Source organism: Oryzias latipes, chromosome 1, assembly GCF_053564925.1.
Source record: "Oryzias latipes strain Hd-rR chromosome 1, Olatipes_Hd-rR_3.1".
In the NCBI taxonomy this organism is placed as follows: domain Eukaryota; kingdom Metazoa; phylum Chordata; class Actinopteri; order Beloniformes; family Adrianichthyidae; genus Oryzias; species Oryzias latipes.
The window spans coordinates 30,714,601-30,728,017 of NC_136237.1; the positions used below are offsets into that span (position 1 = coordinate 30,714,601).

Here is a 13,417-nt window from a genome sequence, read left to right on the forward strand (position 1 = left end):
GAGAATCAATTATTACCCCCCCCCCCCCATTTTTTTTCTATTTTCCTTTAATCTTAATATTTTCTTAGTCTGTTTGTTAAAATTAAGTCATTTCCACACAGACAAATCAGCAATGTGTTCTATTTCATTCACTTTTAAGTGGATAAAATACCTTCCAGATGCCCTCCAGAGACTCTGTGAGGGAGCGTTTGGCACGAGTCTTAAACTGTTCAAGTCGCTGCCGACTGCTGCTTTGCTGTGGAGCCTCCTGGGCCGCTGGAGCTGCATCTTCAGGTGCCTATGAGCATTTCAACAAATGGACTCAAAAAACATGGTCACATAATCTCCCAATGACAAGAAGGGGTCTCTTGCCCTAAAAATATAAAGAATATCTTTTTAACATCTGTTTTGTGCACTTATTTAAAACATCTTGGGGGGAAAGATGCACCTGCTTGGCTTCTCCAGGAACTGTGTGCTGATGGTGTTTCTGTTTTTCCTCGTAGAGATTCCTAAGGGAGACCATCACCAACTCATTTTCTTCTTGATCGCTTTTAGGACAAGCCCGCTGAACACAAAAGAACATTTTTTTATTATAAAAACTTGTATGATCCAATCATAAAAAGGCTTTGAACATTAAAAATGTTAAATGTGAAGTACAAAAGGCTAAACTACTAAATTTATTTCCAGCTATGAAAGAACCATGTTTTTTTTCCCTTTTAGGTAGATGCTAAATTAAGGTAATTTTGAAGCCAAAGTAGTTTGATGCATATTTACATAAATAGGTATCAAGGGGCTAGTATAAATGCAAATAATACTGATATTACTGCAAAAAAACAAAACTAGATTACTGTGTTGATCCTTAGCTTTGGGCAATTTATTGGCTGCTATAATTAATGATTTGCGTTTAAATCTCTACTTCCTTTTATCTATTGTTGTACAGGTTGAACTTTTGGAGAAAATGTTTTATGGGGAATTGTTTGTGTTTTAAGATAAATCTGGTTTTGGACACTGAAACCTAAAACTGAAAGTTTTGTTAGCTCAATCAGTCCTGTTGTAGTTTATCTGCAAAACCAGCAGATGTCAGTTCTGTTTAAAGAAAAAAAATCTTAATGCTCAAATGTATGTTGGAATAGTACAAGCAAAGAAAAATAAATGACTGAAGATAGAAATAAAAGTAATAATCAGGTCATGAACAGAGATGGGTCATGAAAAAGAAAGAAGATGGTTTGATTGTGAACTGTACATAAACACCTTGTGGTTCCATGTTGAGTCAGTTACGCACAACAAATTGCTGACTGACTGGTTTGTTTTCTTTTGGTAGTCACCAAAAAGATCCTTCCAGGAATTTGCCCCCTTGCTCTTAAAACAGATTACCATATTACAGAAACGAACACCGTACCATAGTGTTTTCAAAGATCTGAGCTTGCTCCTCATTGTCCAGAGAGGCCATGTGTCTCTGAAGCTCCAACTTTGTTTTAGACGGGTTTTGACCTTTGAAAATAAATAACATGATAAGCCAAATGTAGTCTTCTTTTGTCTCAGCCAATTTATTTAGTGGCAAAATACATCCTAAATACTCGCTAGTCATACACGTGCATGCAAACAGAAAGTCGACTCGGATCCCTATTATCACCCTCCTACCCCCCCCCCCTCTCTAACATCCCTCTCTCTAGCGTCCCTCTCTCTTCTTCCCTTCTTTCCTTTTCCTTCCAGTCCAACACCAAAGATTTTCAAACATGGTCGAAATTAATAAAGTTTGGCCTCAATTACAAAAGGGGTTTATTCAGACATACCTTTGGTTTGTCTGAAGATTAATAACCCCTAATGTTAAGATAAAATATGTCCAACACAAGAGGCCCTCAGTTCTCATCTGCCTGCCCAGCTGTTGGACAGGACAAGTTTAAAAAAACAAAAAAACAAAAAGAAAAAGAAGTCTTAAGAGTTACATCTGTGGCAGACGGATTCTCACATCTCGTTACATTTTGTAACAGTAATGCTAAGAACATCCTCCAGAAATAGAACTGGCTCTTTTTGCAGGAAAATTGTTATTTTATTATAAATCTAGGTGATGGAAACATCATGCACTTAAAACTGCTGTATTAACATCATAATATTAAATAAAATATACATCAATCATAAATAAAATATATTCACTTCTTATACATAATAAAAAGAAAACTAACTGACATAAGGTTAATGAAAGGCTGTCAAAGACAGTCTTAAGCAATAGTGGTCATACCAATGGAGTCCGCACTACCTTCTATCCTCTCACACAGCCTGTGGAGTTGCTGCATGGGGCAGACGTCACATTGCTGGCTTTGGGTCTTTGCATTTTGCTGCAGGGCTGCAACGGAGAATGCTTGCTTCAAAGTCAGCATGATTTCATCCACCTTTGAAAATCAAATTAGAAAAAGATATTGTGTAAATGTGTACATGCAGGAATGTGTTTAATTGTGCTAGTACAGCAACAAAAAAATATAAATGTATTCTTTTCATTTAATACACGATGAGGGAAACCCTTTAGAAGGGCATAAAGGGAAAGTTTGAACACTCTCCGGGTGATCTTTAGAATGTTTTTTTCAATAGCCATATAGTGATTAGATTGTAATAAAAGCTGACAGTGGGGAGGAATAGTAAGACTTTTCCAGTCCCACTTGGTGCATTTGGCACACAAATTGAGGGGAACACAGATGAACAAAGTCTCAAATATACAGATTTCCCTTTTGTCCCACTGGAAAAAAAATGCAAATGAGAAGGTTGTTGAAGGTTTTCATACATTATCTTATTTATTGTACATATAAATTAAGACAATTGTTCTAACATGCTTTTGTAGTTTTTAACATTTAGATAACAAATGAAAGAGATTTTGTAAAGGAGGTATAACTTCATTAAGGGTTTCAATTATTCATTTGGATCTTGCTTTAAGCACCTTTCATAGGAATCAAATTGCAGCCTCTCCAGCAGTTTTCAACCTAAAAATTCTGTTTTGTTACATTCTCACACCGATTTATATCTTTTATCGTTGAGGTTTCTTCTGTCATGTTTTGTGTTTACTTTTTCAGCTCTTTGCTGAAGAAGTTTTATCAGTTTCATATTTGACTGCAGGTTGGGTAACAATACAGATAATTATAATGCAATAGGTTAGACTGCTATGTGCAGGAAACCGTGACAAGGCTCTACAAATACTACAAGCAGAAAACTATTTTCCCCCACATTTTACAGTGAAACAAAATGAGAAAAGAACGTTTCTTGAAGATCAGATGCTCTGGTGGTTTATTTTATGGTCTGTTTGTCTTTTAATGTTTTGAAAATACCAGAGCTAATACAAACGCAATTGTAAAAGGAAATGCGACAGAGAGAGCTGTCTAGCTACGCTTTACGCAAGAATGTTGTCATGTTTACTTTTTGTGCTGACATCTTTCTTTATCCCTGACAGCTTAGCCTGGCTAAACAGCATAATTTCTAAACATAAACATCTCAATAAAATGTCTTCAGAGAGAAAAAAAAAACCTCTAGGAAGTGTTACTTTTATTTTTATTCTAAGAGAAAAATCCTAAGGCATACAAAAACCTTTTTGCTTTAGATTAACTATAAAGATGTGTTTACGGGCAACTTCTGTCAAACCACAAGCTTCATTGACATTATCAAGCTCCATGGAAAGGTTCCTACAAAAAGTTGTTAGTCTGCAATTTTACGAAGAAACCTGAAAGTTTTAGCTTTCAAAACACACAAAAGTCATCGGTGCAAATCAGGCTAAACACGCCCAGAGAAAGAATGAAGCCTCACTGAAACCTGCAACGGAAAAAGATAAGAAGTAAACGCTGCTGTTTATTCATCAGGGCTGACAGGACTTGGTAAGATATGATCACAAGTTTTAGAACAGAATTTCTATGAGAAACATTCTGTTCTTGTTATGAAGGTTTGGGCAACAGTTTACCAAAAATTAATAATAATAAAGGTGAGGCATTTCACCTAAACATTTGGATACTGGACACAAGCGTTTGTTTGTTACCATGTTGCATTTTAATAGTTTTATCTTAAGGCTGTTGTAGTTTTTTTTTCTTTTTTCCTGTTTAGTTATTTTTAAAATAGCAGCACCAAACACAGCTTTAGATGTTTTATCTATGCTTCTGCACTGGTCAAAAATAAGAAATGAGTCAGGTTTTGATTAAAAATTTGTTATTATTTAAAGACTTAAAATTGCAACTTTTACAGCACATCTCAGATGGTCTGGAGTTCTTTATTTACAGCAATAATTGCTGTGATCCTTTCTGAATTGAAAATCAAAATCAGCACAAAAAAACTGCATTTAAGTAGCTTTGAGTTGAAGCTGCATAAAGCATCCTTAAAAAAATATGTTTTTTTTTTAAATATTAACTGACTTACTGCTAAGAATGGATCTATAAAAATGGGCTTAATCCTTTGTGTCTTACCTTACATTTTTGTTACAATGCAGTAAATAAAATATGCATAATGGAAAAAAAAGAAGAGTGAATTAAGTTTTCATTTTTATTGATTGTGATATGATGAATTTTCTTACTTTTTATTAATGAATATATATATATATAGTTGTGATTGGATTGGGTAAGAAGAATTTTGAAACTCTTACTCATCCAAAATCAATTTTATTTATTGCCACAAAGAAATATGTGAAGCCACATTACTATTCAATCGTTTTTGCTCAAAGACTGTTTATGCTTTCAAATACAGAAGATAAAGATGAATGTATAGTTGGTATAACCTCTTACCAGTGATTCATCAGTGCACTGGAACACATAGCACACAAAGTGGCCGTTTCCACCTTCTACCGTTTCCCTGCAAATGAAACCGAAGTGATCAACATGACGAATCCCCTGAAAGATGGAAAACACAGTCAGTTTTTTTTAAACAATAAATAAAATACAAATGCAATGGTACATTTCTCTAATGCAAAGTTGCTTCTCTACCTGTGAGCAGAAGGAAATTTCTCGGAAACTCTTCTCTATGGCGACTTTCTTAGTATCTGGACTGACCAAGTAGATCTGGGACCTGCCCACCTAAAGCACCAAGCAACAGCAGAAATTATAATATTGACCGAATTTGAGAAAAAAAGATTGATTTTAAAAAATGAAGTCGCTTCAGTTTTTGTTGCATTAAACATTTGTGACAGGATGCATTTTATTACATTACTAAACAAAAGTTTCCTTTGAGAAAACAGGCTTTTTCAAAGGCTACATCAGAAAAAAAAAAAAAAAAAAAAAAACCAGTAATGTCACATGGATGAAGTCACTTGGCAGAGAGAACCACGGGTGTCAAGAAAAAACCTCAGTCTGCTGAGTAAGTAATTAATAGATCCTTGTGGTTCCTGTAAAAAGGATCCTCATTTCCAGTCTGGAACACAAACAGGAAAATAGCTGTTGGAAAATGCCAGTGGAAGCGAGTAAAGGTTAACCAGAGCGCTTTGGTGACGCTCAGTTTGGGCAGCAGTCAGCAAATGGTGAGCTGCTATCAGTTTGATTCATTTGCTGAGGAAACGTTTACTGTAACAGCACAGTTTGTGAAAACAGCACTTTGGAACTCCAGAGAAGTGCAATGAAAAGCCTTGAAATTTGAGTCATTTATTTTGACAGGGGACAAGTCTGTTAAGACAAAAGGTGATTGATGTAAGAGATCATTTTTCATTAAAGAAATATACGTTAAAAAAAAAAATCATCCGATTTTTCTATTTTGCCCGTCTCCCTCAATGAAAGAAAAACTAACATTTTTTTTTAAAGAAAAATGCTTTAAATAAAACATATCAGATCTGATAGACCAACATAATATATCCTGAAATAAACACTTTGATATTTCAATTATTTGAAGTTGTTCTCACTTAAATTTGAGAGATAAAGTTGTTGCTCTTTAAAAATAAACAAAATGAGCTATTCATTAATGTGCAGGTGGTGAACCAAGCATGCCAGCCGGCTTCACTCAAAAAGGATTAATGGCTTTTTTGTGCAACTGCTTGTCTTTTATAAAGTCAATGGGTCACAAATACTTCTGTGCTTTTCATTTAACCAAGAATAAAATAACTCCTTAAAGGCATATTTACTTTGAACCGATTATCTGTTCAATCTATGGGAAGAAATTTGTCTTAAGGCATGAGTTGCAACGCCTCAAATTGTTGCCGATGTCCTGTTGACTTTAAAACAGTTAAAGCCTATTCTTCTATAAAGGCTTTATTTTAAAACAAAAAATTGCATGAATAGACGTAGCCAGAAAGTTTGTTTCATTGATGACAAATCAGGAGGGAAAAAAAATGTAAAAAAAGTTTTACCTAGTTTGTTGCACCTACGATCCAAATGATGTCACCTGGCTGCCCCAGACCAGCGGTGCTTTATGTCACGGTTTTTTCCCGCGTGAGCTTCACATTACCTGAAAATTGTACTTCTAGACTATCATCACCCTGTCTTTTCCTCAAAAAATACTCTGCTGCAACCGTTGTTCTGCTTATTTTTATTTTGTAGGCTTCTTTACCTGAGGAACTAAACTACTTCCTCACTATTTAAATAGTTTCCGTTACAGGAACTAAATAATCATGCTGAGCTTCTGCAGCCTACTCATTTAATGTGGAAGTGGACTATCTGTTTCGTTATCAGGTTTTCAACATTGACTCTTCTCTATCATGAAAACCCATCGATCCATCTTCAGAACCCACTGAATCCCTTCTGGGGTCATGGGGTTACTCAGATGGGGTACACCCTGAACAGCTCGCCAGTCTGTTGAAGGGCCACACACATATAACAAACACCGAGGGGGAATTCAGAGATACCAGTTAACCTGTGAAGCATGTTTTAGGACTGTGGGAGAAAACCCACGCATTTGTTCTAGGGCCGGGCCTTCTCACTGTGAGGCGACCACAATGCCACCATGCAGCCTGATGAAAACATGGCTGGTATTATCTCAGACAGTATAAATTGCACCAGCCCACTGACAGTATTTAACTCAATTTTCACAAAGCAGTTTTATTACAGCATTATCTGCATTATCTGTATCATAGACGACATTTTTTATTTTAGGATTATTTTCTGCCATTTATTTTGAAAATTCAGTTTTATATTATCGATATAATGAGGTAAATCATTTAAAATAATGTAAACATCAAGTTATCTGGTTAATGTTACGCATGTGTCTGTAAATGTCTGTTCAGTAAGGATATTTTCAATGAAAATAATAACAGTACCGTGAACAGCATGGTCCGGTTCTCCTGTAGGTTGCTGGGCTGGACCTTGGTGGAGAGAGTATGCGGATCTGTAGTGTTGGCATTAGAAATCTCTGGGGAAAGACCATTCTCATCCAGACCATGCAGGCTGGGAAAGCTGGGCTCCTTCTTGAACAACGGACGTGTCCCAGTGTTGAAGCTCCCCTCCGCACCATTACCCACAGCGCCACCTCCCAGTCCATTTGATTGGAAGCTCAGGGCCCGCTTCAGCCCATCCACCAGCCCACCACTGTTTCCTTTATCCGTTTTGCCCAAGCTATGCAGCTGACTGAACTTCTCGATGCACTCATCTATGAGGGCAGGTGGGGCCTTTTTGTGAGCGACGCTCACTCGGCCACAAAAGAGTACCTCAAACTTTTTGGCAAAGTTTGCTGGAGACACTGCCGAAACAGTGGCAGAGGAGCTTGATGTAGTGGAAAGAGAGGAGTCGCTGGCTCCAGAAATACCTGAGGCCTGGCTGGGAAAAGGGGTGATGTCATTGTTGCGTGCTGAGCTTTTGCTAGCTTGCCTCAAAGTACCGATGATCTCTGGGACCTGGAGAGACAGCAAGAAAAGTTCATAGGGACTAAATGACTCAATTTATAACTTGAACACATTCATTTGTTAAACTGTTGTGATTGCTGTAATGTTTAAAGAAATGTAATGACAAATGTATAACTATAACAAATATAAATATATAAAGTTTATTTAAAAAGCCACTACAATAAAAATTGTGTTTTTAGTGTTTTTACATGATCACTTACATGTATTTTTTATTTTTACATTACACGATCAAAAAATGCTTTCATGAGCAATTTTGGGTTTTTTAATCGCTGTGAATAAGTAGTGGAGGAAAAAATGCTAATTGAAAAAAAAAAATGTATGTTATTTAGAAGATATGCAGGGCGGGCCACAGGTTCCCTGCTCCGCTCTGCTCAGCAACAGGGAGGGGAAGGGGGGGTGGGGTTGCTCTGTGCTAACGGGACACAACTCTGAGGCAGGTTTCTAATAAACTACTGCCACTCTACAGAAACCATATCATTTTGATTTTGGCTAAAAACGGCATAATCGTAATTAAAAGTGGATTGGGAATGCTTTTAAAATTGCTCAAAAGATTAATGGAGTAGGACTTTAATACCTCTAACCAGGAAAACAACGTAAATAAAGCAGAATTCTATTAAATGCGCCAATTGTATCCTTTTTTACAAATGCAGAATAATTTGATACCCATCAAAAATACATTCCTTTTACATTTTTGTTACAATATCCACTTGTTCACTTTAAAAAAAAATAATGATTTGTTTTCATTTCTATACATTCAACGACTTCAAAATCATCCAGACTGTGAAAATCTTTTAGTTCTTGTTATTGAGTTGTTAAAACAACTCCCTTTTTTTTTAGTTTATCCTGTTTACAAAAACTATCTATATTTCAATGCATGTGGTGAGTAAGACTCTTTACAGTCATTCTTTCTGCACTGTTACTGTGAAAAAGTATGTTTGCTTCTTTTTTGTATAGGAACATTAATTAAGGAAATAAAGAGTTCCTAAAACAAACAAGTTCCTCATTGAAAATGTTTTGTGCTTTTTTTTTTTACAATATATGAATTCTCACAATTTTTTATTCTCACAAGTACTTTGTCCCAAGTAAAATGTGTTTTATAAACTTGTGAGAAAATAATTTGTTTACACTCTCACTCTAGCAGAAGTAATGGTCTAGATGTCTGCTGGCAAACAAAAACCAAAATGCATAAAAACATACACTTTCCAGGACCCTTTTAGAAGAAACCCTGACATAAACTATCAAGCATTTCTGTGGAACAAAGCAGACCTTGTGACATCATTTATGCTGAAAAGAAGCAGAATGACGACTTTTCATGTGAAAGAGGTCTTTGTACTCATACTCGACCCCCCCCCCTTTTTTTTAACTCATCCTTTCTTGTACCTTAAGTCACCCTCCACCAGCATTTACTTTGGGTTTATAGAAAACTCTTATATTCAGTACAAAGACATGATTAAACATGGGTGTTTTAACACTTGTAAACAATCTTAATGCCTCCCTTTCTTGAGTCTGACAAACTCACTGTCAGACTCAACTTCTGTGTTGGATTGAAAAATTCAGGTAAGCGAGCAATAACTTCCTGATGTCTCTCAGTAACTGCAGTTTGGATCATTGATACTTTATTCAAATTACAGTTTAAAATCAGACTGAATAAACCTACTGTGTTTTGTGCACTGACTGAAGAAAGAAAAACAAATGAATCTAGGTCACATAACAGAGACTCAGGAAGTATTTCTTCTAGACTGCCTCTAAGGAATGACGTCTGCAGTTCTCCCCTCTAAACAACACAGATGAGAATACATTTAATTAGACTTTACATACATTGTGAGTTTGGCAAAGATTTAGATAAATGACATGTTACTCATCCCCATCAAGAAAAATACAGTAAGTAGTATAACTGAAAGACCTGACTCCGATCTTCTTTTGAGTTATTCTAAAAGCGTTCCCAGTGGTCTTTAAATTATGATTATGCTGTTTTTAGAAAAATTCAAAAAGCCCTTGTCGTTTTCTAGGACACTTTCTGCAGAGCAGCAGGGGTTCATTAGTAATTCATGTCTGAGTTGCGGGCTGGTGCAGAGCAACCCCTGCCCCCCTTCCCTTCCCCATTGCTGAGAGCTTAGAGCAGGAGGCTTGTGGCCTGCCCAGCGTATTTTCTACATCACAAATAAACTCTTTGTCAAACTGCATTTCTTTGTGTCTGCTCCTGATTTCCAACGAGAATAAAGAAATACTCAGAAATGCAGTTTTCAGCTTAATTTTCTTTATATACACCTCCAATTATCTGAAAAATGCCACAAGAACATGATAAAAACACCAAAACTATGATATTCATCTCAGTGGGTCTTTAAAGTTACACCACAAACCACAACCATCAGATCTTTTGATCTCATCCCTTCCTATATGTTTCAATGAACACAATGGACTCAAATATCTTCTTTTCCTCAAAAACATACATATATTTGTATAAATAAATAAAGAAAAAATAGGATCTGAGAGCTTTGCATTCTTCTCCTATGGTTTCCGTGAAACTTTGCTTCAGCTTTAGCAACAAACAGAGGAAGTTCAATGAGCCCAGCAGAAGTAGCGGTTGAGTAACATCTGAGATGTCTTTAGGTGAGATGCCTGAGCAGGAGCCATTTGTTTCCTGCCGGGTCTTGCCTCAAAATGAGGTGAGCTCAGCCTAGACTCTGCCTGACGCATAGACTGCATTATTTCCAGACACCAACTTTCCTGGAAATGGATGTCAGAAGAACAATCAATATTCTGTCCTTTTTTAATCTTAAGGATATGAACGCCTAAACCTATGCTATAAATAACATAATTATATCCTTTTAATTACAAAGAAATGCTGCACTTTTGATTAACATCTCTGTTGACGGTAAATATGTGGATGCAAAGATTTGTGGCCTGTGGCTGATATCCTGAGCTGAAGTCCCACATCAGACCAACAGCAAAACCTGTTGCTAAACAAATTTAAATAAAGCTATAATGCACCATGTTCTACTCGGATGTGCTGAACAACTGAAGAATAAACCTGTACAGTAATTATACATCATTGAGAAATGACAGCATATAGGATGACTAGAAAACTTGATTTCTTTGAAATGCATTTGTTACCGTCTTAACACATACCCTCAGAGACAGCCTTATTCTGAAATTCAAACTTTGCTCAACAGCTGCTAGACACAACAGCACAACCCAGGCGCCAGCTTTCTCACTTTGTCACAAGTGTATACTTGGTTTTAATCACACTGACATGAGTGGAATCTGCCATCTTTCCAATAACAACAGACACTTGTATTTGAAACCCCCCACCTGTCGCAGTTTAATTGTCTAACTCCCTTTCTGGGCTCGGGACTGAATACTGACTTAGAGAAGATTTTATTTCTATTTCCCCCCAGAAATCTTGGCATTTTCAAGACCAGAGACGACAAAAACTTTTCTCTGTTCATTAATGTCTCATTAAACGAAAATTCCCAAATTCACTTCCTTTTCCCCCCCAACAGAAATAAAGTGAAGTAATGTCAGTAAATGACCTCAATTCTATTTTGAACAGCGTACTCCATATCCTGCACTGAACTCAAGCTGATCACATGAAGGTTGACACCTCTGTCACCCATAGAGGAGGCCTCGAAGCATATACCTCATCCTCACCATAACAGAACTGAGGATTACCACGGTGATGTCGGCCTTTAAAGGAAGGAAGTTAAACAAGAAAAAGGAGAAGTAGCCATCTGACACTCCACACATTGTTTGACAAAACTAAACATTTCCTTGCTACTAGTCAGTAAACTTTATTAAAAATATAACATGAATGTTTGTTTTTCTAGTGACAATGACTTAACAGAACGATTTTATGTTTGTCAAAGACAGACTTGTCATAGAGTAACCATTGATGCACACATATTAACAGACATTTTAGGGTTGAAAATGAGGTTTTCATCATCCCATTCATCCACTTTTTAAAGCCGCTATACCCCATTTGGGGGTCACGGGGTTGCTGGAGCCTCTCCCGGCTACTGTTGGGTGAAGGCGGGGTACTACCCGGACAGGTCGCCAGTCTGTCGCAGGGCAAATGATTACTCCAACACACACTCACACATGCACACCCAGGGACACTTGGTTGAGTGACCAATCAACCTTTAAAGTGTTTTTGGACTATGGGAGAAAACCCATGTATGCAAATGGAAAACATGCAAACTCCAGTCCACACAGATAGATCCCAGCTGGGATTTGAACCAGGGCCATCTTAACGTGAGCAGAGAGTGCTGCTGCCTCACCATGCAGCCCGAATTAGTAAATAGACTAGACAAGATCCCATGAGGGAATCATTTTGTGTGTTTTTTACTTTGTATTTTATTTAAATAAGCATTATAGTTTAAAAATACAACAATATTCTTTACTTAAACCTTGATAAAAGTTTTCAAAATGCTGAAATCCAGCTTCTCTGTAGATTTTCTCTCAACAGACAGAAAGCAGTAAATGTCTGAAAGAGGAGTTTCAGTGCCAATTTGGGCTCAGAGGCTCTTCGGGTTCTCTTCCACATTCTATCACTGTAGTTCATTAGTCCATTACTATCCATTAAAAAAATCTTAAAATATATAAAATACCGGTACCAGTATTAGACTTGCTTACATCTGATACTATGCATGCACTCCATCTTCCAACCCTTCAGTACTCTGAACCTTTTTATTCCATCTGGCTGAAGGACTAGAGAAGTAAATAAGGACAATTTGCAGAGTTTCCTAAACAGCTTGGGTCACATTCAAAACCTACATTAAAGGAGTTGACTGTATTCTGCAGTTCAGCAACTTTTTAGACTAGAAAAAATAAAACAATAAATCTAAATCACATGTAAAAATTTCTCTTATTTTCTCTCCTAAATGTGCAATTTAAAGAAATCTATTGTCTTTGCATTTGTGTGGGTCTTTAGAAGCAAGGATGCAGGATTCTTAAATTAGGACGCTTTATTTCTCATAAACTGGCTGTTTAGATGATCCACCTACATGGAAATCCTAAATGTCAATGGATTTTAAAGATGAACACATAAAGGCTGATGTTATTCGCACGTTTTTAAGTGCGAACAAGCACAAAAACTGACTGAAATTTCTCTTGGCCAGACGTGGAGTCAGCATTGCACGCACATAATTTAAGTGTGTCCAAGGCAAAATTTTGTTTTGTCGCACATATTTTAAAGGGTAATTGCATGAATAGGACTGGTTACCAAGTGGCACAGCAAATATTTTAAGCGCAGCTATATCAAGCCACGTAGCCCTGATGTTTTAAGTAATTTCAGTATTATCAGCATTCAAAATAAGTGTGGCCAGGTGAAACATTCAGCCGCATGTGCGAATAGTCACTTTAATACATAAAACTGAAGCAAAAAGATAAATGGAGGCACAAACCTAAGAGGGTATATGGAATGGAAAATACATTAAAAACAAAGAACAATTTTGGGTTAAAACATATATAGTTGTAGAGAGATTTTGAAGTCATCGTATGACTGCGGCAATGCTGAAATAAAGTGTTTTATTGAAGTAAAAGCACAAAAAAGAAAGAAAACTTCACACAGAGCCTTTTCTGGCAGTGCTTTAGTCATGCTTTTGTTCTGGAAATTTCCAAACTGCAATTTTGCGTATTTACCTGGCAGGTAAAGTG

At 36.7% G+C, this 13,417-nt stretch overlaps 1 protein-coding gene across 15 annotated transcripts in view; it reads right to left on the bottom strand.

Annotated features, from left to right (window-relative positions):
- LOC144991184 (TBC1 domain family member 1-like) overlaps positions 1-13,417 on the bottom strand; it is a 45,892-nt gene that overhangs the window by 23,422 nt on the left and 9,053 nt on the right. For 9 of the 15 annotated variants that reach the window (XM_078945122.1, XM_078945118.1, XM_078945107.1 and 6 more), the window contains 7 exons: positions 7,181-7,753; positions 4,926-5,015; positions 4,728-4,832; positions 2,237-2,369; positions 1,379-1,470; positions 428-544; positions 152-277 (listed from right to left, as the gene is read on the bottom strand). In XM_078945122.1, the coding sequence (XP_078801248.1) occupies positions 152-277; positions 428-544; positions 1,379-1,470; positions 2,237-2,369; positions 4,728-4,832; positions 4,926-5,015; positions 7,181-7,753 (1,236 nt within the window). Of the gene's footprint in view, positions 1-151; positions 278-427; positions 545-1,378; positions 1,471-2,218; positions 2,370-4,727; positions 4,833-4,925; positions 5,016-7,180; positions 7,754-13,417 lie in introns of all 15 variants that reach the window. The other 6 variants (XM_078945121.1, XM_078945112.1, XM_078945095.1 and 3 more) reach the window with 1 other exon arrangement.